This window comes from Mandrillus leucophaeus, unplaced genomic scaffold, assembly GCF_000951045.1.
Source record: "Mandrillus leucophaeus isolate KB7577 unplaced genomic scaffold, Mleu.le_1.0 Scaffold34, whole genome shotgun sequence".
Taxonomy (NCBI): Eukaryota; Metazoa; Chordata; class Mammalia; order Primates; family Cercopithecidae; genus Mandrillus; species Mandrillus leucophaeus.
In genome coordinates this window covers 5,753,733-5,779,484 of record NW_012103587.1, presented here as the reverse complement: position 1 = coordinate 5,779,484, position 25,752 = coordinate 5,753,733, and the positions used below count along the sequence as shown (strand labels likewise).

Here is a 25,752-nt window from a genome sequence, read left to right as displayed (position 1 = left end):
TGCTAGCCCTCAGTTCTCCACTTTCCTTTTACTGGTGCGGAAACCAAAGTTCAGATAATGATGATGCTACAAAGGACAGCAATGATTCCTCAAATTTTTTGAGTGTTGACTCTGGCAGGCAGTGGGTATAGTATCATTTATTGGGGAATTAATCAGTGACCCTGCAAACATCGCTACTAAGGCAGAACAGCTTTGTATGCATCAGAGATTTACTTTTTAGGCAAAAATCTGGGCCAGTTAGTTGGAGGGGAGGGACATTTTTAAACCTAATCCCAAAGCAAATCTCCAGCTGTGACAAGAAAATACTTACTCTGTCCATACAGTTATTTTTCAACTGAGCAAACATTTTTCAATTGCCCTAGAGCATCCAACCCATCCTTAAAATTCTCTTAGAGAGTGACAAATGAAACATTTTGAAGTTGGAATAGGAAAGAGGCGATCAGGACAGGATGTTTTTGAAAAACAATAAAACATGATTTTTCCATTGTCTCTTTAAAAGCAATATTCTCCAATCCCTGTCAAAGGAGATCTCCCCGCAGCCTAAGACATGCCTGCCTCCGCCCTTCTTGAACACAGAAGATATTGCTGACACGCTTCCCCACAGACCCCGCGCAGAGTGAAGCCATCCATCACCTGCAGATTGACGTGCAGATCCGATAGCATCTCTGCGGTGCCACGGGCCTGTTCATGCACGTCTTTGAATTTAGCAAGGGCAAAGGATGCAGGAAAACAACCATAGGATGCCCCCGGGTGGGAAAATCCAGCAACAGCCACTGGGGTCAAGAAACCCCAACAGGATATGCCTTCACTGCTCCCTTCCATTTTGACTCTCTATGAAGAGAAGAAAGACCAACCTGGGAATATTTCCTGAAGATATATATATATACACACACACACATATATACACACACGCACACACACACACACATATATATACACACACACACACACACACATATATATATATATACTGTTTTTTTTTGAGACAATTCTCACTCAGTCACCCAGGCTAGAGTGCAGTGGTGTCATCTCGGCTCAGTGCAACCTCCGCCTCCCAAGTTCAAGTGATTCTCCTGCCTCAGCCTCCTGAGTAGCTGGAACTATAGACATGTGCCACTATGCCTGGCTAATTTTTGTATTTTTAGCAGAGATGGGGTTTCACCATGTTGGCCAGACTGGTCAAGACCTCCTGACCTCAGGTGATTCGCCCACCTCAGCTTCCCAAAGTGCTGGGATTATGGGCGTGAGCCACCGTGCCCAGCCCAAATATATACATTTTGAGGATAATGGTGTGTTCTCAGCAAAAGAGAGTCTAGAAGGAGCATGCAGCATTTAGCTCTCCGGTATCACTCAGGGTTCTGGCTGGAACAGAAGCCTGCTCAGGTGGTTTAACTGAAGGGGGGGTTGTAAAGGCTGAGCCATAAAGCTGTGGGCATAACGGGGGGAAATAGCCAGGGACGGTGCAGCATCCCATGCTAGTCCCAGCTGGGACCTGTTTCTACCCCAAGGCCTAAGGGCAGGGCAAGGCAGTTGAAATGCTTGAGGACCTCACCCCCACAAGACACACATCAGGCTGGGCAGATGGGGATGCACTGTGTCCCAGGGCTCCCGAAACAGTACCACAGATGGAGGCTGAAACAACAGACACTGATTCTCTCATAGTTTCTCAGGCTGAAAGTCCGAAATCAGGTGTCAGCTGCAACACAATCCCTCTGAAGGCTCCAGGGAGACCCGTCCTTGCCGCTCTCCTAGGCTCGGCATGTTGCCAGCTGCTCTTTGCTTCCCTTGGCTACTGGGTGCTATTGGATGCTCCAGTCTTTGTCACCATCCTCACATGGCCTTCTTCTTGTATCTTCCATGTTCAAATCTCTGTCTCCTTGTAAGTACACCAGTCACTGCATTTGGACTCCGCTCGAATCCAGCATGATCTCCTCTCAACTTCAGTAAATCCACAAAGATCTTACTTCCAAATAAGGTCACATTCACAGACACCAGGGGTTAGGACTTCAACCTGCTTTCTTGGGAGGGTGGGCATAATCCAACCCCTTCCCTCCAGTTCTCTCTGGTGCCTCCCACTGGTTAAAGCCCTCCAGCAGCCAGAGGGCAAGGGAGCCTGGGGGCTGTTGTTCACACGGGCCAGCCCCCAGGGCCCAGAGCAGAGCCCAGAAAGGTCTGGAAGGGCAAACCAGTCACAGGAGAAGGCTCCACTGCCATCTTTTTCCTGATCATCCTTTCTAGCTGCGTGCTTCATCCAGGGGCTCCAAGGATCTCTCAAGCCCTAATGAATCTCCATGACACCCCAGAGAGGTGAGAATTAGATCATCATTTTGCAGATGCAAGAACAAGTAGCAATTTCTCCTTTAAACAGCCCTACTGATTGCCACTTTATTTTTAATTTGATTTTATGCAGAGAGATAGGAACATGTTCTAGGAATTTTGAAAGCTCTGTGTAAGAAAAAAAAACCCAAGTTACCATCAAGTTTCAGGGGTCAAGGAAAATGATTTCATAATGTGTTTGCAAAGGATGAAAAATGGCAATGATTTGAAACTTTTCAAAATTCCAGGTAAATCTCACCACTTCTCAGGAAATTTAACTTCAGACTAAATATATCAGTCCCGGGGGCAAAGAACTTCTTCCTACACCTGCCAAAATTAGTGGTTACTGCCTTCTCTAGAGTTTCATGCCTAACATTTAGTTTCTTTGTTTTTTGTTTTTTTAAATTTCAGATAAGCAGTAGGAAGAAAGACCATGACATTAATAGAGCTGGAAATCAGTTAGACCCCATCCCCTTGCCCTCCGTGATTTGTTTGACAGCAGCGTCTGATCACTACCTGGACCTCGCCTTAGGCAGTAGCTACCTGTTTGCCTTCTGTCACTCCACTAGAGTATAACTGCAGGAAGGCAAACGTTGTCACTCCACTAGAGTATACCTGCAGGAAGGCAAACATTGTCTGTTGACTGCTGTCCTCTGAGGATGTGTAGCAATGAATACCTGCAGAGCTTAGTGTGAGGTTGAATGAATTCTGCTGTTTGTTTATTCCCTCCCCCCCTCTTTTTTTTTTTTTGAGACAGGGTCTCATTCTGTTGCCCAGGCTGGGAATGCAGTGGCACCATCATGGCTCACTGCAGCCTCCAACTCCTGGGCTTAAGCAATCCTCCCACCTCAGCCTCCCCAGGAGCTAGGACTACAGGTGTGTGCCACTGCACCTGGCTAATTTTGGTATATATACACACATATATACACACACACACACACACATATATATATATACACACACACATATATATATATACACACACACACACACACACACACATATATATATATATACACCAAATTTTGGTACGAGAAACGAGGTCTCACTATGTTGCCTGAGCTGGTCTTGAACTCTTGGACTCAAACAATCCTCCTGCCTTGGCCTCCCAAAGTCCTGGGATTATAGGTGTAAGCCATCACGCCTGGCCTTACCCATTTATTCTTAAAAAGAGACCACCACTCCAGCCACTGACATACAGAAACTCTCACATGGAAATCTGTGCCTGGCCTCTGCTTATGTGGCCTCAACTTGGGATGTGAACACTTTTTTCTTGCATTGAAGAAGAACTGAACTGCCAACGTTTTTGTTAGTCCCAAATGCTCCTTCCTTTGTAAAGCTTCATGTAAGAAAGTGGCCTTGGTCCTCCCATTCAGATACCTCTCTCACCCCAACCCCCAGGCCTAACACTGGCACAGTGGGGGCCAGGGCAGGGAGGAGGGGATTAGGGAGATGTGGGTGCTGGCAGGAGGGCCGTGGAGCTAAGACTTGGAGCTTTCCTGCCCTCACAAGGCAAGAGTCTCCTTGCCAACAAGCCTGAAGGCAGGATGAGCAAAACGGTGGCCTTGGGAACCAGCGCTCTCCAAATAAAACAGTGCCCAGGGACCGGCGAGTGAGATTCAGGTGGCTTTCGCCTGCAGGGTCTGCTTTTTGGAGAGTTGAGAGCACTTGTCCCTGCTTTTCCCATTGCCTTTACTCAGGGGGAGTCAGAGGCAGTAGGTGATGGGGGAATGCTGGGGCTGGATCCTCCCGTCCATGACTCTCTCCTTGGATTTAAAAAGGAGCTTCAGAAGGTTTGATTTTAAGGCGAGAACTTCCCCAGCAAGGCAGATTTTCCATCTGTTAATCCCCCATTTCACCTTTCTGAAGTTTGTTTTCTTTAAAACAATCAACAACTTGGAAAATATACTTAATTTGTTCAAAGATCTAACCAGCTGTCTCACTGGTTGCTAACAGACAACACAGGATTTGCCTTTTGTTCAGTATTTTTTTTTTAAATTTCTCATCTTCTAGTCAAAGCTGCAGTTTTATTAGCTAGTTACTTCCAACAAAAGTTTATTTTTTGCCTAGTTATAAATGTCCTAAAGCTTATTTTGAACCAAAACTTTGAGCATACAGAAAACAGGAGAATAGAAGTTCCTCTAAACTGCCTCATCTATTTTCTAATTTTCCATGTTGCTTTGCATAGCTGAGGTCAAGTGGTACATCCCAGGGGATGCAAAACGATGACACCGCATGTATTAGTCCGTTTTCACGCTGCTGATAAAGACATATCTGAGACTGGGTAATTTATCAAGGAAAATAGGTAATGGACTCACCGTTCCATGTGGCTGGGGAGGTTTCACAATCATGGCGGAAGGCAAAAGGCATGTCTCACATGGCGATGGGAAGAGAGAATGAGAGCCAAGTGGAAGGGGAAACCCCTTATAAAAGCACTAGATCTTGTGAGACTTATTCACAATCATGAGAACAGTATGGTGAAAACTGCCTCCATGATTCAATTTTCTCCCTTCAGGTTCCTTCCACAACATGTGGGAATTGTGGGGGCTACAATTCAAGATGAGATTTGGGTGGGGACACAGCCAAACCATATCACTGCACAAGCACCCAAATCCAGGGTTCAGAGCCCAGAGCTCTGTGCTGGTGCTGCAAAGATGTTTGTTAATCAACGAACTTCTGAATAAAGCTCGTTTGAATTCACGTGCATTTACTTGCAAACAAAAGGATCCTGACAAGAGTACAGATATTAGCAGTCACTTCGCTTTACCTTAAAAGCGTTACAAAAACACAACAACCACAGTAATAACAATATATCCATCGAAGGAAGACCTGTGCTCCCTTGAAAAGGACCATTGTAATATCTCACACTCTTAAGATGACTTTTCCTTTTCAAAGTATTCGAATGTCTTATTCTTCTGAAATAGGTAAGACAGAAACTGAGCACTTGTAATCCAGAGCTGATGTTGGTGTGTGCTCTAGGACACAGGTCTGCACATTTTCTCTCTAAAAGGCCAGATAGTAAATATTGTAGAGTTTATGAGCTAAGAGGCAGAACTGAGCATATGAAGTAGCTAGACAGGACCACTTAAATATGTAGATATTGAAAAATGTTAAAACCATTGTTAGCTTGCGTGGTGTACAAAACTGGGCAGCAGACTGGACGTGGTCCATGGGCTGTTTGTTGACCCCTGTTCTAGGACATAAAAAGTCAAAAGGAATCATTCCCTAACTTCAAAGTGTTTACAGATCTCTGTGGTAGATGATACCTTCTGGGGTGGACATCTGCTGTTTTGTCCAACCAGCATCTGTTCCCTATTTCAGTGAAAGCCAGATTTTTCCATGATGCACAGGCTCTTAATCTCACTCCACACTTGCCCCACGTGAGGCTACACCTGCCCCACCTGATTCCACACCTGCCCCACCTGACTCTACACTTGCCCTACCTGATTCCACATCTGCCCCACCTGACTCTACACCTGCCCCACCTGACTCTAAGCCTGCCCCATCTGACTCTACACCTGCCCCACCTGATTCCACACCTGTCCCACCTGACTCCACACCTGTCCCACCTGATTCCACACCTGCCCCACCTGACTCTACACCTGCCACACCTGACTCTACACCTGCCCCACCTGACTCCACACCTGTCCCACCTGACTCTACACCTACCCCACCTGACTCTACACCTGTCCCACCTGATTTCACACCTGCCCCACCTGACTCTACACCTGCCCCACTTGATTTCACACCTGCCCCACCTGATGCTACACCTGTCCCACCTGCTGCTACACCTCCTTCACCTGATTCTCCTTCACCTGATTCACCTGCCCCAGGGTGATACATTCCCCAGGCCTGGGCAATAAGACCAACACATCCTTTTGATTTCAGTGATTGGCTTCAAGTTGGGCTCATGACCCAAGCCAATCAGTTCCAATCAGTCCCTGTCCCAGAGGATTTGCTGGAGTGATTGGCGATGAGGTTTCCACTCATTTCTTGCTGGACATGATGCTGTGAAGGAGCCAGCATGGCATCGCCGAGGCCACCTTGTGACTAATAAAGAGGAAGGAGAGCTGAGAAAGGAAGAGAAGCCACTGTCCATACCACATCCTTTGCACACGTGGGCCCCTCACACTCCAAGTGTGGTCTGCAGACCAGCCATGCTGACATGGCTTAGGAGCTTTGAAAAATAAGTACCCAACCCAGACATTCTAAGTGAGGATGGGCACCTACTCAACATGTACATGTGATCTGCATGCCCAATAATGTTTGAGAAACACTTTTCTAGACTTTTAAACTTACATGAGCCAAGTTTAAGTTGGGTTGTGTTTGCAGCCTTTTTAACTCAAAGAATACTGAATAATCCATTTCTCATAATCCTGATTAATCCATTTCTCGTAACATGACTCACACAAATAGCATGTTTGCTTACAAGTTCTCATCAGTGTACACTACTGATAGTAATCTAAGAGTGGCCACATTGTGAGTCAGATAGGGGGTGCTGTACTACTCAAGCCCAATGTCACTCATCTACTTTCTACATTTCAGGTTGACCTTGCAGCCCAGTGACAGCCTCTGATCGTTCAATGCTGAGTGAGCTCCATCATCCTAAGGAAAGAGGAGATGAAGGGGCGTCTATCTCAAGCCTGGCGTGGGGAGCAGGAAGGAGCCAAGTTTGCAGAAAGATGGCAAACTGACCATCCTTTTAGCTTAGGGGTTTCCAACCCTGGCTGCACACTGAAATCACCTGGGGAGCTTCTCAAAATCACAGGTGCTCACTTCCACCTCCAGCAATGATTGTGACTTGCTGGACTAAACTTTATGACTAAAGTTGAGAAAGGCTAGGCTAATGAAAAGTGACAACTTCCAGAGTGGGAGAAGACGAGAAACTTTGAAAGTAAATACTCCATAAAACCATTGCAGCAAACATCCCATGACGGACAGGAAGGGCACAGGATGCAATCAGGTGGCTGAATGCAGGAGTGTCCAGGGTAACTCAGGACTCACCATAGCCAGAGGAACGATGCCCACCAGGTCCTTCTGGCTGACAAAGATCTCGGACACGGCAATGTCTGTGGTCCCTTTCTGCGGGTACTCCACCTGCCATGTGATGGGCTGAGTCCCCGAAAGGCTGCTGAAACTGGCTATTTCAAAATTCATCTGCACGACCTCATTGAATAAACTGCTGCTCCTGGAAGAGAGAAAAGAAAATGGCTTTAAGCCAATGTTCAAAGGACCCTTCTCTCCTCATAATTGTACCCAGAGGATAAAGACAAAGAAGTGCCTCTCAGGGATGGCTCTAGGGTTTTGGTGGCGGCGCCTGGGGCATGGAACCCCCAACACGGTAAGGACTGGCATCCGGGACAGAGAAGCACCCACAAGTTAAGGATATGGGTCAAGAATATTCAACAATGAGCAATAACCTGTGTCTGTGTGGATGAGGCTTTGGAATGATGATTACCAGCTCTGCAGATGACGAGCTAAACCAGTTTATTTCACACCTGCAGTATGCACCTGAATGGCCTCTGTTCAGTTCTGTAGGTGTGGCAGATGCTGTAGGCTGAGGTCCTAACCCCTAAGCCCTGAATTGGTACCAGTCCATGGCCCGTAAGGAATAGGGCTGCACAGCAGGAGGTGAGTGGTGGGTAAGCAAGGGAAGCTTCACCTCTATTTACAGCCACTCACTATAGCTCATATTATCACCCGAGCTCCACCTCCTGTCAGGTCAGTGGCAGCATTAGATTCTCATAGGAGCGTGAACTGTATTGTGAATTGCATGTGTGAGGGATCTAGGTTGTGTGCTCCTTATGAAAATCTAATGCCTGATGATCTGTCACTGTCTCCCATCACTCCCAGATGGGACAGTCTAGTTGCAGGAAAACAAACTCAGGGCTCCCACTGATTCTACATTATGGTGATTTATATCATTAGTTCATTATTATTCAATATTCATTATTATTACAATGTAATAATAATAGAAATAAAGTACACAATAAATGTAATGTACTTGAATCATCCCCAAACCATCCTTCCCCCACCACTCCCATCTGTGGAAAAATTGTCTTCCATGAAACTGGTCTCTGGTGCCAGAAGGTTTGGGGACCGCTGGTGTAGGCCACTCACTCAATAGCACCTTCAACCCCCTCTGCTTGTCCTGCTCTGCTAAAGGGGCTGAGAGGCCTAAACTATATTCTCAGACCCCCTTGCTGCTAGATGCAGGATTGAAGCAGAGTTTGCTCCAGTCAGACCCACTCATTTGGGAAGCAGAGGAAGAAGTGGGTTCTAGAGCGGAAGCCAGGAAGGGAGTTTGGGTTTTCTGGTGAGCACAGTGGCCCTGGTTCTCCCGGGGCAGCTGTGGGGTGCCCCTGGCATCCAGGCCCTCATATCATCATGCCAACGGGTGACAGTGGTGTTTCCACCACAATAGTCCTCTGCAGAGGTCGGACCTTTTTCGTCTGTGTTATCGCTGGCTGCCCTGTCCCTGGCTGTGTAGTAAACACATTCAATTCAGTGGTTCGCCTAGAGATTATGTGAATTGCCTAGTATCCTTTAATGACACCTCTTCTGCTTAGAGGGGCTAAAACTTAGCTAAAGGGACTCTTTGTCTGCAACTAAGAATTCTGACCAATTCCATGCATTTGAAATATATGTATTTTGGGAACTACTGTTGGTCCAAACTTTTTCATTTTTTAGATGATAAAATTAAAGCCAATAAAGGAAAGATGGCTTGCCCACAACTACCGAGCTAGCTAGTGCAGAGTCAACATAAAATGTAGCATCTCCTGTTTCCCAGTCCAGTGCTCTTTTCAGATCCTTGCCTAAGACAGCTGGTGGTCAAATATGACATCACAAGGCTCCAACAGTTTTTTGTTTGTTTGTTTGCTTGTTTCCTTAGGGCAGGAGACAGCAAACTCTGTCCTGTGAACCAAAGACAGCCAGCTGCCTATTTTTGTGAGTAACATTTTACTGGAGCACAGCCTTGCCTATTTGTCTACGTTTTCCTATGGTTGCTCTCGCATCCTAAGAACATGGTTGAGTAATTGCATCAGTCCATGTAGAGCCTGCAAAACCTAAAATATTTCTTATTTAGATCCTTACAGAAAACTTTTGCCAGTATTGGCTAGAGAAGGTCAGAGAAGGGGAAGTTGACTAAGCTTTGTAGAGCTGTTGAGTCAATAGAACCACTATTGGTGGAAACAAGAAGGATGGGCATGGCAGGCATCATGCTGGATTTGTAGGGGGGGCAGGGTTCTGGTGAGCCTTGGCATCCAGCCTGAGGTGTCTCCAGTGCCCTCTGCTGATATGCTAAGGATGACGCTAAGTGGTGGGTCAGCGGTCAGCAAGACCTCAGGCTGCCATCCCCTGGAAGGCTACATGTTTGCAGATGAATTAAAGGAGATTTTCCATAGCATATCAAGAAAGAAACAACAGATATGCTTAAAAACTGCATCTCAAGCATGTGCCAACACGAAGAGTAGCAGTGAAACACTTTCCTTTGCTGGGGCACTAATATTGAGTGCACCATTCAATCTTCAGGGCTTGATTGACAGCCATAGTGCTAACTCTCCACCACATCACCCTCAGTCCTGCTCAGTGGCTGTGGAGGGATGTAACGGGGAGGTTACTGCACCAAACAAAGCACTGGGACTCGTGAATCTTCCTTAAGTTCACAAGGCCGGGAATAGGGCTCAGAGAATCATGATTTATGAGATGCTAGAGATTCCTCTGGAAGGGAAAAGAAATCGAAGGTCTTGACCATCAAGCTAGGGGCTGAAAATCTCAAGCATGAATTGCTGGTCTTTAAAAATGAGGGAGAGGTGTCTTGAGTCTAGCGAGTTTTCAAACTAAGAGATGTGCTCTTGGTCCAGCAGCTGAGGCCCACAGGGGTCTGAGCGTGCACAACTCAACAGCCAGGACGACCTCTCTCACTGCAGGCCTGCAGACAGTTTTGCATTCCAGGGAGTTTAATCTCATCTTCTTAGCAAACATGCCTGGACCTGATTCTCCTTATCTGCCACTGGGTACCGGACTGGTGCTGTCCAGGAGCTGCATGGCTACTTGACTGACTCTACTCAGAAAATAATTCAGTTCCCTTAGTATTGGATGTGGCAACCATCCAAATGTCCAAAGACCCCCTTTCAGTCCCAAACGGATGCCTATACTGGCACAGCACCACACAGGTTGCAGTGAGCTTTCAGCCTGCACCTGTCTTCACTCTCTTACGAAGTTCTGTGAGCACTGCAACCACTCACATCATCTCTCCGAGACTCAGAGGCACCATCCAGAAGATTGAAATAATGACATTCCCATTGTGCAGGGAGGAAAGAGGCGTGAAAAAGAAGCCAGCCCAACTTCTCATGCTCCAGCGGCAGCCTCCTCCACTGCCATTATGCTAATGAAGGGCATTAAGAAAGGCATAGTCACAGACCAGAGAAAAGAGAAGGGGTATTTTTCCTTTTGGCTTGAAACACATTGTTATGTGATTTTTGTGAGCAGTGAGGTGACCTCCTGAAAGCGTTCTGTTGTAGTTGGCATAAGAATAAAAGTAACACGTGACTGTTGACAATATACTCACTATGTGCCAGGCACTGGACCAGGTTCCACACATACCTTATTCCAAATCCCAATACAAACCCCGAGGTGGTGATTACGGTTCTCATTTTGCACCAGGGCCAGAGCAGACGCTCTTGAACCTCTGCTGCCAGAAAGTGTGTTTGCATCAACTTGCTCTTCAACCACAGATAGAAGGGGGCGACTCAGCAGGCTCCCGTTTGAAACATTCTGCAGCTCCCCACTCAGATGCCCATCACTTGTGAGCCAACTCAACCTAATCTTGGTTTCAGAACGGCAACAAAATTGACAAGTTTCACAACTGGATGAGAACTCCAGCTTTCTGGCAGCTGCACAGAATTCTAGATCAGGGTGACATGAGGGCAAGCTCCCTGGTGCGCTGGGGGCAGGGGCCTGGTTAGAACACTGACGTCTGTCTTTCAGGGAGTTGGAGATCTCCGACAAAACGAAGAAGAGGTAGTTCTGTGTCCACAGGGACCCTGGGAATGTGTGCGATAGAGCAAAGGTCAGACCAGACTGATCCAACAGAGGAATGAGCCACTGGGAGGCCTCAGGATTCAACCTTCTGACACCAGACAAAGAATTCCTCTGGGAAGATACAGAACCAATGCCCTCGTTTCTTTATTTTTGTGCATTCCTATTCTTTCCTACCCTTTCTCCACCCCCACACAGCCTTTGTCTTCTTTGTCTCTAAGAAATGCACAGTATGATGTATCTAAGTTAACGAAGATGCAACCCTGTTTCGAAACTTGACACTTTTGTGGAGATGAGTGACTGGGCGATTTGGTGTTGCTGGTTCCGCTCTGTTCATTTTAAGGGAGGTCTCCACTCTGTCCTTGCTGACTTACGGGACGGCTGGCCAGTGGTACTGGATAGCAAAAGATTTTCCTAGAGAAGCTGGGAATCTCAGCTTTTTTTTTTCTCTAAAATCTCTGGATTTTAAATTAGAAGAACCTTCACTTTTTAGCTGTAGCACAGCTCAGACAACATCTCTGCTGACTCTCAGTTTCCTGTCTCTGTCTTGGAAGGTTTCCCTCCAGTATCTACATATTCTGGCAATAGCATTTTATAGAAATGTTGTGAACCTGAGATGGAAGACGTCTTCACAAAAATGACGAATGTGTGATTCTCCAACAGTGGTGCCCAGGATCCTTGGTGCTCCAAGGGGTGAGACAGCAGTGAGCATGGTCCCTAACCCCGCTCCTGCCCCCGACATACTCCTGTTGCAATGAGAGCACCTCCAATCAGATGTGTTGTCAACATTAGGCCTCCAACAAGCATTTCATTCAGATAATGAAAGAGAAAAGAAGAAATGAAACAATAAATGAAATGAAGAAGAGAGGAGAGGAGGGAAGGAAGGAAAAAAGTGGGAGAGGGAAGGAGAGAGGAAGAAAGTTAGCAGCTTGAACCGAGACGAAAACCCATGGCCCTTTAAGGGGAGCACATGCGGGTCAGGATGCGTGCTGTGGGCTTCAGACGGACTTCCTGACTCACAGCCTGGCTTCCCCGGGTACTGGCTGGATGACTGAACAACTCTGCCTCGTTTTCTCTATTTGCAAAATGGGGATGTTAATCCCTCCCATTTTGGAGTTGATCTGAATGAACAAGTCAAAGTACTTAGAACGGAACTTGGCACCAGCAGGCATCAATAAATGGGAGCTGTTTCTTGTGTTTAGCAGGACTTGACATCGCATTCAGGCTCCGCAGCGTGAGGGTTGGCTGCCTGAAGCCACCATTCAGACACACTCTTGAAACCTGGTCCAGGAGCTTCCTGAGAACGAACCACAGTGGAGGGGCAGGCTCTCAACCACTCAGTGTGAACTGGGACTCACTAAGATGTGTATACACTGCACTTCCTGAGTGCCTGCCTCTGTGGACACAATGCCATAATGCACATTGTGCTGGCAGAAAGAGACTAAACAAATAAGGAATCTTTTCTTCTTTCAAGTCTTCTGCGGTCAGTGCCTTTCCACTGACGCTAATCAGACTGAAATATTTGCTAAGCTTTGCCTTGAAGGGAGCAAGAGTCTTTCACATCAGCTCATATGGGGCTTGTGATGTTGTTGGAGTAATAAAGACAGGAATTTGAACACTTAAGTGACTCCAGAGAGCGCCCAAGAACTATCACCTGCTAAATCAATAGTGCAGATTTCTTGCGGTAACTCTTGAACTAAATTTTCAAAATTGGCTTAAAAAGCTCTTACTCAAAAGCAAATAAATTCTCCCAGCAGTCACAATCAAGTTTGGACCACTGGAAACCTAATTTACCAAACCTCTTAGCCGTCAGACTCTATTTGGTAAGAAAATTGAGTCTGGGGATGTGTTAAAAGCCAAAAGGGCTTTACCTCCCTACTATAGGGAGTCAGGGATTTCAGCTCCAAAGTTGGTTGACAGCTTAGTGCCAGCAGAAAGAAAAGAGACCAACCAAATAAAGAAAATCAACCTTCTCATAGGGAAGCCGCTTCAGGAGAAGAGAATCACTCGATCCAGGCTTTGCTTTGTTCATTCCACCTCATGAGTATTTCATGAAGGCAAGGACACTTGCTTCCTCACTGGGAAGGGCTTTCTTAGAAAGTCCCATTGACCCTAATGTCAGCACTCACATCTTCGGGCTTTCTGGGATCTCTACCTGGTGCAGAGGCATGCCCCTTGGTGGTGTGAGTTGCAAGCAACAGAAAACACCCTGCATTGACTGACAAGGAAAAGAGAATGGAATAAATGCCTCAAAATTACCAGGCAGACTGGAAAAATAGGCATGGGGCCTAGGTGGGAGAAAAGGAAGCCTACAAAGCTAGAACCTCAGATGCCAGTTCTAGAGAGGACAGTGCTGCTGATGTCAAAAACTTTCTCCTGTTCCTGAGTCGTTGCCTTAAGGATTCCTCCTTCAAAGGTCTGAGGAAGGAGCTCTGATTGGCTGAGCTAAGCCAACACACCCAGATCCAATATGCCAGAGGAATGAGAAAGAATCTGGCCTTTTACAGAGGGAGTCCCTCCTTCATCCAAGGTCTCTGTACCTAGTTCAGGGTGTAGGATAACAGAGACACGCAGCAGGGAGGAGCAAAGTGCATGAAGGTCACCCCATTTCCAAGCGCCCTTGAATTGCATTATGAGTTCAAATTTGAAAAGTCAAACAGGCTGTGCAGGGTGGCTCATGCCTGTAATCCCAGCACTTTGTGAGGCCAAGGCAGGTGCATCACCTGAGCTCAGGAGTTTGAGACTAGCCTGGGCAATATGGCAAAACCCTGTATCCACAAACAAAGGAGTAAAACAAAAATAAAAACTGAAAATTAGTCAGGGTGGTGGTGCAGTCTGTAGTGCCAGCCACTTGGGAGGCTGAGGTGGGAGGATCCCTTGAGCCTGAGGAGGTGAATGTTACAGCATTGCAGGGAGGTAGAGGTTATAGTGTTGTAGGGAGGCGGAGGTTACAGTGTTGCAGGGAGGTGGGAGTTACAGTGTTGCAGGGAGGTGGGGGTTACAGTGTTGTAGGGAGGCGGAGGTTACAGTGTTGCAGGGAGGTGGGAGTTACAGTGTTGCAGGCAGGTGGGGGTTACAGTAAGTTAGTGTTGCAGGGAGGTGGAAGTTACAGTGTTGCAGGGAGGTGGAAGTTACAGTGTTGCAGGGAGGCAGGGGTTACAGTGTTGCAGGAAGGCAGAGGTTAGTTATAGTGATGCAGGGAGGGAGGGATTACAGTGTTGCAGGGAGGTGGAGGTTACAGTGTTGCAGGGAGGCAGGGGTTACAGTGTTGCAGGGAGGTGGAGGTTACAGTGTTGCAGAGAGGCAGAGGTTACAGTGTTGCAGGGAGGGAGGGATTACAGTGTTGCAGGGACGTGGAGGTTACAGTGTTGCAGGGAGGCAGGGGTTACAGTGTTGCAGGAAGGCAGAGGTTAGTTACAGTGTTGCAGGGAGGGAGGGATTACAGTGTTGCAGGGAGGTGGAGGTTACAGTGTTGCAGGGAGGTGGAAGTTATAGTGTTGCAGGGAGGTGGGGGTTGCAGTGTTGCAGGGAGGTGGGGGTTGCAGTGTTGCAGGGAGGCAGACGTTACAGTGTTGCAGTGAGGTGAGATCTGGCCACTGCACTGCAGCCTGGGTGACAGAGTGAGACCTTGTCTCAAAACAAAAACAAAAACCAAAAAAACCAAACAAGCCACATTTCACTTCTCTCTACCCCATTCTCCAAAGTCTAAAAATTTACAGAAGCAGATAATGCATGAAAAGGTGAAAAAAGAGAGAATATTGCAAATCATATTGATGCAGTGAAACTGCTTAAAAGAATTGCAATCCTTATGGAAGAAACCTGAGTCTCCCCATCCTCTAAAGCAGGGGCTCTCCATCCTGGCTGACTATTGTAATTACCTGGGGAAATTAAAAGAAAAACAATCAATAGCTGTGTCTACCCTACACTAACAGAATCAGAATCTTGAGAGGCGACACTCAGACATTAGTATTTTAAAAACTTAAGCGATTTTAATGTGTTGTCAATGTTGAGAATTACTGCTGTACACAGAAGTGTTTTCTCTCTGTGATTAACAAGCTTTTCAGTCTCATTTTTTTTTTAATTTCCTAATTTCTTTTTTTTTTGGAGACGGAGTCTTGCTCTATTGCCCAGGCTGGAGTGCAGTGGCCAGATCTCAGCTCACTGCAAGCTCCGCCTCCGGGGTTTACCCCATTCTCCTGCCTCAGCCTCCCGAGTAGCTGGGACTACAGGCTCCCACCACCTCGCCCGGCTAGTTTTTTGTATGTTTTAGTAGAGACGGAGTTTCACCGTGTTAGCCAGGATGGTCTCGATCTCCTGACCTTGTGATCTTCCCGTCTCGGCCTCCCGAAGTGCTGGGATTACAGGCTTGAGCCACCACGCCCAGCCAACCAGGAGTCATTCTTGAATTCTTTCTTTCACATCCCACATCTAATTCATCAGGATTATCTTGAAAACACATTCCAAACCTGAGCACTTCCCACCACCTTCATTATGACTGCTCCAGCCCAAGCAACCATCATCTCTTACCTGGGTCATTTCAATGCCTCCTAACTGGGATGCCCATTTCTGCCCTAACCCCCCACTACCCCACATCTCTCCTCAGTGCAGCAGCCAGAATAATTCTCCTGAAATGTGACTTGGGCCATGAGATTTCTGTGGCCTAAACCTGCAAGGGCTTCCCCATCTCACTTGGCTTAAGGGAAAGTCCTCTCCAGGGCTTGCGAGGCTGAGCCTGACTGGTGCCACGCACCCTCACCCCTGGGACTCTCCTACCCCTCCCCTTGCTCATTCTCCTCCAGCCCCACTGACCTCCTTGAAGCTTTCAAACACTTCAGGAACATTCCTGCTTTAGGGACGTTGCACTTTGCTCCTTCTTCTGCCTGGAATAATCATCCGTCACACATCCGGAAGCTTCCTCAACTTCCTTTAGGTCTCCGCTCACATGAGCCCTCCCATATCACCCTCTCACCTACACCTCCTGCCTCCTCTTCTACTTCTGGCCTTTTCTACAGCACCTTCACCCTCCCCCTGTCCTGTATCTTCCTTATTCATCGTATTTGTTGACTTCTTCCAGCTCCTCTTATCTAAAATGTAAGCCCCGTGAAAGGGTTTTAAAAACTTGTTTTGTTTACTGGTGAGCTCCAGCAATAACAGGACTTCATATTCATAAAATGAATTTTAAAAATTCTAGAAAAGATCCACTCTCTGAAAAGTTTGTCAATATATAAGAGAGGCCCCTGGAACTAAGACCTGCCCCTTTGATGAGTCGCTTGGCGTGGAGGTGAGAGAGGCAGGGAGGTGCGTCCATCTGTGGCAGGGTCCACAAACTCAAGCGCCTTTGGAAGCCAGGAAGGTGGAAAGCAGGTGATTGCACTGTCACACACAGGCCTTGACAGAGGCTGTAACACACTAGGGGCCCTCTGCCACATTTAGAGACAGCTGCCTCCCAGTTCTAGCCCACCACAGCCAGGTGCAAATCTAGGCCCCTTGTTGCCAGAAATTCTGTTTTCCAAGAATAAAACAGAAGTTTGGATTTTTTAAAAATGGGAAATCTCCCACTGCGTAAATGTTGAAGCAAATCCAATTAAGAAAGGAGGCTGGGCAGCGAGGGAAATACAGGCAGGGGGAATAAAACCATGGATGAAACGAAGCTCTTAAGAGAGGAGAGAGACCATGGGAGCTTCCGGTTCTTCCTGGCCCCTCCTGTGTGAAAGCCCCGGGGGATGGCTCCAGGGAACCCCTGGCCACACGGGGGAGGGGTCCGTTGTGCTCTTGAGAGCCTGATGGTTTTTATTTTCCATGCAGGATGCAACTTCCTGAAGCAGAGCAGGTGGCCTGCATGGGCCTCGCACACCAGAAGTGTGCCATGTAGTCATTCTCCGGCAGCTGAAGCTTGGGCTAAATTAGGTCACACTTCAGGAAGTGCAGCTGCCAAGAAGACCTCAGAGGTTCGGGTGTCTTGGCTTCAAGTAGCCCCTGGCCCAAGCAGGCTCCCGATGCTCCACAGGCATCACAGTGGGCTTCCCCGTGCTGCAATGGTGGGCCCTAGGCCAGCCCAAAGTGGGCACTGAGTCCAGCCCTTCAGATCCAATTAACATGCTGGACAGAGGGTTCTGCCAAAAAACGATGAATCTCTCAAAGTGATTCTCAGATAAGATGGAACTGGAGTGCATGGGGGCTCTACAGACCCCCACAAATGACCTGAAAAGCTCAAGGAACCTGACAATGACCCTTTCACATCTCACTCTCCAATGAGTGTAAATTCTCCAGTGGGAGACCAACCTTGCTGCCCAGGACCTTAGGAGACACCTGAAGCAATAGAAAGGGGAATGAGGGAAAACCCAGTGATGCCTCACGCATGAAACTGTCCTCTCCTACTTCCCTCTCCCCAGCCGATACCTCAGGAGGTGGTTTGACGTGATGTCACTGAGGGTATCGAAGGCTGTCACACCAGATCTGTCATGCACCCCCATCCTCCTGTCCCATCTGGTCTCTGTGATGGTTAATGTTATGCATTACCTTGACAGAGCCATGGGATGCCCAGACATTTGGGCAAACATTATTCTGGATGTATCTGTGAGGGTGTTTCTGGGTGAAATTAACATCTCAGCTGAGTGAAGCCCTTGGTCCCCGGCAATGTGGGTGAATGTCATTCAGTCAACTGAAAACCTGAACAGAACAAAAGGGCTGACTCTACCCAGAGTAAGAGGGAATTCCTCCTGTCTGATTGCCTGGGACAGCAACTTTTTCCCTGCCTTTGGACTCAGAATGAGATGTTGTCTCCCTGGTCCTTACACCTTCAGAATGGGAATACTTTCCTGGCTCTCCTGAGTCTCCAGCTTGACAACTGCAGTGTTTGGGACTTGCCAGCCTCTATAATTGCATGAGCCAACTCCTCATTATCTATCTATCTATCTATCTATCTATCTATCTATCTATCTATCTACTATCTATCTATCTACCTATCTATATTCTATCTATCTATTCATCCATCCATCCACCTATCCATAATCTGACATCTATCTATGTATTATCCATCCATCCATCCATTTATTCATCTATTATCTTATATCCATCTATTTATCTATCCATCCTTCCATCTATCTACCCATCTATTATCTATCTATCCATCTGTTTATTATCTATGCATCCATGTATCCATCCATCCGTCTGTTATCTATCATCTTTCTATCCATCATTTATCTATCTATCCATCTATTATCCATCTATCATCTATCTACTATCTATTCATTATCTATCTACCCATCCATCCATTTATTATCTATCCATCCATCCATTATCTATCTATCTTCTATCCATTATTTATCTATCTAGCCATCTATTATCTATTCCTCTATGATCTATCTATCCATTTGTATCATCTCTCTATCCTCTATCTATCTATCTATCTATCTATCTATCTATCTATCTATCTATCTATCTATCCATCTTCCATCCATTATTTATCTATCTAGCCATCTATCCCTGTATGATCTATCCATTTGTATCATCTATCTATCCATCTATTATCCATCTATCAATCTATCCATCTATCTCTCTATCCACACATCCATCTATCCATCCATCCACTCATCCCATCTATCCACCAATCAATTAATCATTCTATCCATTCTATCTAATCTTCAATAAATCAATCCATCTGATCCATTCACCAACCAATCTATCATATCTATCCATTCATCCATTGTAGCCATAAATCTGTCTATCTAAATCTATACCTATGGACTCACCCACCCCACTGGTTCTATGTCTCTGGGGAACCCTGGCTCATACAAGTTCCTTGCTGGAAAGGCTTTGGATGGGAGAGGCAAATTCCACCAGGGAGAGGGATACGGAGGGAAAACGCGCACCTTCGACATTCTCTCTTGACACTCTCTGCCCTCTGCACTTCCCCATTCCACAGCAGCTAACATGACCCTCCTTCCACTCTGGCCCGACCACAAGTGGGGTTCTTCCCTGGCCTGACCACAGTTGGAGTTCTCTTAAGGACATAGAATTCTTAGATTCTAGCTTTGTTTCTCAGGGCCTCCAATTTGCCTCCTGCTCTCGCAGACACTCTAGTTTGCACAGTTTTATATGATGCTATGAAATGTTAACCAAGCAGTTTTCCTCACTGGTGACTAACTGAGTTTCTTTCCTGTGCCCCGAGTCCTGGAAGTTAGCGAGGAGGCTGCTGCTGCCCTCCGAAAAGCCAGCACAGTGGAAGAAAAGAGATGTAACATTTAGGGCTCCTAAGTAAAAAAGTAAATATATAAAGTAATCTGTAGACTGGCTCTATGTGAAGAAAATATTCGGGAAGAATACTCACCAAGCCCTCCGCCCAGCATCCACTCCTGGCCAGACTAAACACAGGCACGGAGGGCCTGCTGGAGGGGAGAGGCACGAGTGTGTGCAGGTCCTTTGGAGGGCTGAGCTCAGCCCTCACTTTGAGCCAGTTTCCTGTGCTCTCATTCCCTCTGTTGTAACTGCTAAAAGCAGCATCTGTTCTTTTGGTTAGACGCTGTGGTAAGTTATTAAATGGTCTCAGATGCTACCCACCCCAGTATGCACACCCCTCTGCAAGGGGACTCTGCTGTGCCGCCCATCGAGAGGAGCATCAGTCTCCTCACCTGCCTCAGTATGCACACCCTTCTGCGAGCGGACTCTGCCCTGCTGTCCATCGGTCCATCGAGAGGATCACCTGTCTCCTCACCCGCCTCAGTATGCACACCCCTCTGCAAGTGGACTCTGCCCTGCCATCCATCGGTCCATCGAGAGGAGCATCTGTCTCCTCACCCGCCTGAATCTAGGCTGGCCCTGTGATTTGTTTCAGCCTCTGAAAGGCTGCAGAACTGACGATACAACATTTCCAGGGCCTTGGAGAGCCTTCTAGCTGCTTTTTTCACTCTCTCAGAGCACTGCTCTGAAGCCAATGTGTCATGAAGACCCCTAGATGCAGGATCCCATGGAAAGGGGAGAAACCTGGCCAACCCAGCCACAAGTGACTGCATCAGATGGATACAGCTCGAACAGAGGAACTGCCCAGAAAACTCCGACTTATTGTGAGAAATATCAAATATTTGTTTGGAGCCAGTAACCTTGGGCCACCTTGTCAAGCAGCAATAGATGAAGGTTCTGATTTCTAGAGTTCTCTTGCTCATTCCCAAGTGATCCTAAAGTCTCCTCTGCACTTTGCCAGCAGCATGTGGCAGAGGTAGATCAGGATTAGCCCGGGATGCCCAGGCAGAGAGGACCTCAGAAGAAGCCACCCCAATCCCCAGGCCCCTAAAGCCCTGAATGGTATGGAAATCAGTGGGACATTGGCCTAATTCCAGGGTAGGTCACTGAAGTTAGCTGAGGCGAGAACTGAGGCAAGTGTGAACCTGGCCTCAGTTTCTTGCAGGAAGAATGGGTGGAGCAGCGAAGATGGCACAGACTATGTACTTGGAGACCAGGTAAAAACATGGTGCCTCAGTGAATTTCAAGGCTAAATGATGGAATTATAAACCCCTGTGAAGGAAGCCACGAGAGGGTGAATACCTGAAGACCTAACATTTCCCACACAGCGCAGTGCCGTGATGAACTTGCCCTCCTGGGTCTATCTTGGGCAGATCAGGCAGAGTTCGAGAGGTTGAATCTACCGAGTTTCAACCTGAAATGGCTTATCAGACCTGGAATGAGTGAGATGAAGTTTTCTGCCACCAGATAGAACGGGGGGAGACACCAAGTTCAATGCCTGGCGAAGAAATAGGGTTGCACAGATTGTTTTTGCACGCTGGAGCTTGTAGATTGGAAATACACTCATGCGGTGGTCAGCTGAAGTGGATTATGGTTTAGCAACCTTTATTTCTTATTTAAGAGACAGGGTCTCGCTCTGTCCGGGCTGGAGTGCAGTGGTGCCATCGTGGCTCATGGCAGCCTCGACTTCTTGGGCTCAAGTGATCCTCCTAACTCCTGAGTAGCTTCCACTACAGGTGCTGGCCACCACACCTAACTAATTTTCTTAATTTTAAAGCTTTGTAGAGACAGGGTCTCAGTATATCGCTCAGGCTTGTTTCCTGGCCTCAAGCAATCCTCCCACCTTAGCCTCCCAAAGTGCTGGGATCACAGACAAGAAAACTGTGAATATCAGGAAACTCTGCTCCCAGAGCCAGCACTCAGCCACCATACTCAGCCACAGAATGTTTATCAAATGACCATTCTGAGCCTGGCCTCAGGATCTGTAATGCTTTTACCTCCCAAATCCTGACACTAGGTTGGCACAAAAGTTATTTCCATTAAAAGGCAGTTGCTTTCTTACAAGCCTAATAATAAACTGTCCCTCCACCGCCACTGCACTGATCCCCTTCCCTACCCTCTTACCAAGTCCTTCTGCCTTAGGACGACTCAAACCCGCCAAGCGCCCTCCACCTCAGTGCCCTGCCTGTGCTTTTCCCCAAGGCTGGCCCATCTTGGCATTCACCCCATGGCTCACTTATTCACGACATCCACCCTGGTCACACGGGACTCACTCGGCCACTTTACATATATGGCCTCGGTGCGGGATGCATTTCTATGCATTTGGTGTTCACCATCTGCCTCCTCCTTTGTCTGGCATGAGCCCCATGACAGCGAGGACACCATTCTAGTCCCCGTTATCGCTTCATGATACATCACAGCACTGACTCATAGAAAGTGCACGGCAAATGTTTGCCAAGTGAATAGAGCAGTGAAGATGGTGATTGCTCCAGTAGCCGAGTGCCCTGACAGTCATACTTTTCTTTCCTTCCACGAGTCAGGTTGGTATTCATTTTTACTCATGAAGGGAGTAGGCCTCTCTGTGTAGCTGGAAAGGACAGAAGCATCCTTTGAAGCTATCAGCCTTTCCAGAAGGGTTGAGCTCATTCCCAGAGAGAAGCAAGACACAGAGCTCATTGGAGACCTTCCAGGACAGACACGCTCCAAGGTCCACTCCTAAAACTTTGCATTTTCAAACTATCACAGACGACAGAAACTGGATTTGCTCCAAAGCTTTTGCTATTGAATTTTATGCCTGCTGAGCACTTCTAAACACAGAATGAAGAGGCTGAATTAACTATGCAAAAGGATAATTTACAGTTAATTTTCGTAATTGATGGATGGAGGGTCTCTGCGGTAGCACTAACTGCTAAGACTAAAAGGCCCTAGAAGGGATACAGTTTTTACATGTAAAACAGAAGGCTTTCTCTACTCAGCATCCAACTCATTCATCCATTCATCCATCCATCAAGCATTCACCAGGCACCAGATCTGCGCCAGGCACAGTGGGAGAGGTGCAGAAGCGAATCACTGTGGTCCACGGTGGGCCCCAGACCGCCACAGGGAGTTCCCTCATACCTGCAATCAGTGCCCCATCCGTTTGGCTAAAGACACACGAGGAGACTGACCAGAGTACACTGGAAGGCGGCAAGTCTTGGGGCTGCTCTGCTCTTGTCCCTGCGCTCCCCCTGTTCCGCCCAGCTGCAAAGGTGTTTCCCAAGCAGGCATGGGTCCACTCGACTTGAGAAAGGCATCCAGTTCTCACTGCAGCACTTCCCTTTGTATTTAGGGGTCTGTATGAGTCTGCATTAATAAAGACATTACCCAAGACTGGGTAATGTCTTTATTAATAATAATATTATTTTATTAATAATTATTAATTATTATTTATTACTTATTAATATTAATAATAAAGGAAAGAGGCTTAATTGCTCACAGTTCAGCATGGCTGGGGAGGCCTTGGGAAACTTACAATCATGGTGGAAGGAGAAGTAAACATGTCATTCTTCACGTGGCGACAGCAAGGAGAAGTGCTGAGCAAAAGGGGGAAGGTCCCTCATAAAACCATCAGGTCTCGTGAGAACTCACTCACTGTCACGAGAACAGCAGCATGGGGGTAACTGCTCCCATGATGCAATGACCTCCCACCAGGTCCTTCCTATGACAGACACGTGGGTATTATGGGAACTAGAATTCAAGATGAGATTTGGGTGGTGACACAGCCAAATCATATCACGGTCCATAGTACACTCATTCTGGAATAATTTACACTAACAATCTCTGTCCTCTTGTTCAAGGTCCTCAACCTTGGCTGCATGATAGTGAGCTTTAGAAGAACACTGTTGCTTTTTAAAAAAAACTTTCCTTTTTTCTTTCTCCTTTGCAGATTCAGCTGATGTGGTGGGCATGGGTATCACTTTTCATTTTGGTAAAGCTTCCTAGGGTATCCCTACATGCAGCCAGAGTTAAAAAGGGTTTTTTAAGGGAACAGTTTCAAATATGGAGATGCTATTTCTGTATGAAAGCAGCAGCACCGAAAGGCAATGGTCTCCAGAACAACGTGTCAGAGGCCCAGGTGCCCTGGCCGCCGTCGCTGCTCCAGGTTTCCCGGTGCCACAGGAAGGTCCTGTCCCTCAGTACCCAGAAGGACTTGGTCACTGGGTGCTTCTTATTCTTTGCTTATCAGGCAGGAAAACCAAGCTCATCCTAGTCAGTTCTGCAGCAGGGATTTAATTCTGGTTATAAAGGTGTAGAAGGAGCAGACAAGTTAGGTAACCTGAGATTATCAACGAGAGGAAGATGCTTCCACCTTCAGGGTCAAGGGACAAACAGTGGGGGTGATGACCCCAGGGGTGAATTCACTGGATGAGAGCTGGGCCTACGCTGGGAGCTGCCCTGTGGCAGCTGCAGCTGCAGAGGAACGGGGGCCACCGCCTGAGACACCATAAGAAGCAGAGGCCAAAAAATACCCAGGCTTTGTCATTCCTTCCCACTGTCAACTGTCCTCCAGGGCCTCCTGCTGGCCACATGGAGCCAAAATCCAGTTGGCAAGGGGTCTGGAAAACATAGTTTGCAGGGATCGCTGAGCGAAGGAGGGGCAGGAAATGGATTGAAACTGGACGAGCCACTGTGGGAACACACTCCTACCCAAATCTCACCAAAACCCCACCCCAGCCCCACCCCAACCTCACCTCCAGCTCAGCAGTGCATGGTCCCAGCATTACAGTAAGATGTGGCGAGGGCTATGATATGAAGAAAGCCCGGCACAGTCCCTAAAACTGGAGCAACTAAACCCAGGGGGTGAGTGGGTTCCCCGAGACAGGGCCTTTGGGCTGAAAGCTGAACAATAAATGAGAGAAAGCCAGGAGGAACAGGCAGGGGTATTTTAGGAAAGGGGCCATTGGGAGTGAAGAGACTCTGAGAAACTGAAAGAAGATCACTGGTCCGAGGGTGCAATGTGCACAGGCCCAGACACAGCCTCACATCGGGGAGCAAGTCTGGGCCGGGACCCTGCATCATTGCTGGGTGGTGGAAGGGGGCTGGGGGCTGTCTTCCACACTCATTCCTCCAACTTTTTTTTTTTGAGACCACCTCTCGCTCTGTCACCCTGGCTGGAGTGCAGGGGCATGATCTCGGCTCACTGCAGCCTCCGCCTCCCAGGTTCAAGTGATTCTCCTGCCACAGCCTCCCAGATAGCTGGGATTACAGGTGTGTGTCACCACATCCAACTCTTTTTTGTAGTATTATTATTATTGTTATTACTCAGGCTGGTCTCTGACTCCTGGCCTCAAACCATCGGCCTGCCTCAGCCTCCCAAACTACTGGGATTACAGGCATGAACCACCGTGCCCAGCCTCCTCTAACAGTTTTAAAAACATGGTTTTAATAACTGCCAGGTCAACATTTTATCTTTAAAAAAGAAACAATCTTTGAGAAGCTGTCATGATAGGAGGACGTGCTCTGGGGAGCCCCTGAAATCTTTTCCTTGGATGCATCCTCTCCCTCTGATCTCAGCCTTTGTTTTCCCTCACTCCTGGATCACTATGCTCCAGCTACCCTGGGACCTGTGCCTGCTCCACAGACACACCAACCTCATTCCCACGTTGGCATCTGCTGTCCCTCCAGCTACTCTGCATGTTTGCTCCCCATAGAAGTCGACACTGTCAAACACTTAAACACCCACCTCAAGCAGACACCTCAAGGCCTGCAGCTCCAGAAACTACCACATTGCTACGTTGTCAGTGTCACCCTTAACACCATTGGAAATCTTGTTTGGTTTTCCTTTGTTCATTTTCTATCTTCTCTGGTAAGATGTAAGCACCTCTAGATGAGAAACTTTGTCTTGGTCACTGTTGTATCCCCAAGGTTTAGAATACTGCCTGGAAGTATAGGAGGGGATGAATATCTCTATATTAGTTAATAATAAAACCGTGAACTTATGTTCCTTTGTTCTAGCTTCCAGCTTAATTTAATTTTTCTCTTTCTTTTACTTCCTTTCTTTCTTTTTCTTTCTTTCTTTCTTTCTTTCTTTTTCTTTCTTTCTTTCTCTCTTTCTTTCTTTTTTCCTTCCTTCCTTCCTTCCTTCCTTCCTTCCTTCTTTCCTTCCTTCCCTCCCTC

The 25,752-nt window shown here is 47.3% G+C and overlaps 1 protein-coding gene across 1 annotated transcript in view; it reads right to left on the bottom strand.

Moving 5' to 3' along the window:
• Positions 1 to 25,752, bottom strand: part of TMEM132C (transmembrane protein 132C) — a 289,873-nt gene that overhangs the window by 84,326 nt on the left and 179,795 nt on the right. The window contains exon 3 of the mRNA XM_011988885.1: positions 7,321 to 7,504. Within this exon, the coding sequence (XP_011844275.1) occupies positions 7,321 to 7,504 (184 nt within the window). The remainder of the gene's footprint in view (positions 1 to 7,320; positions 7,505 to 25,752) is intronic.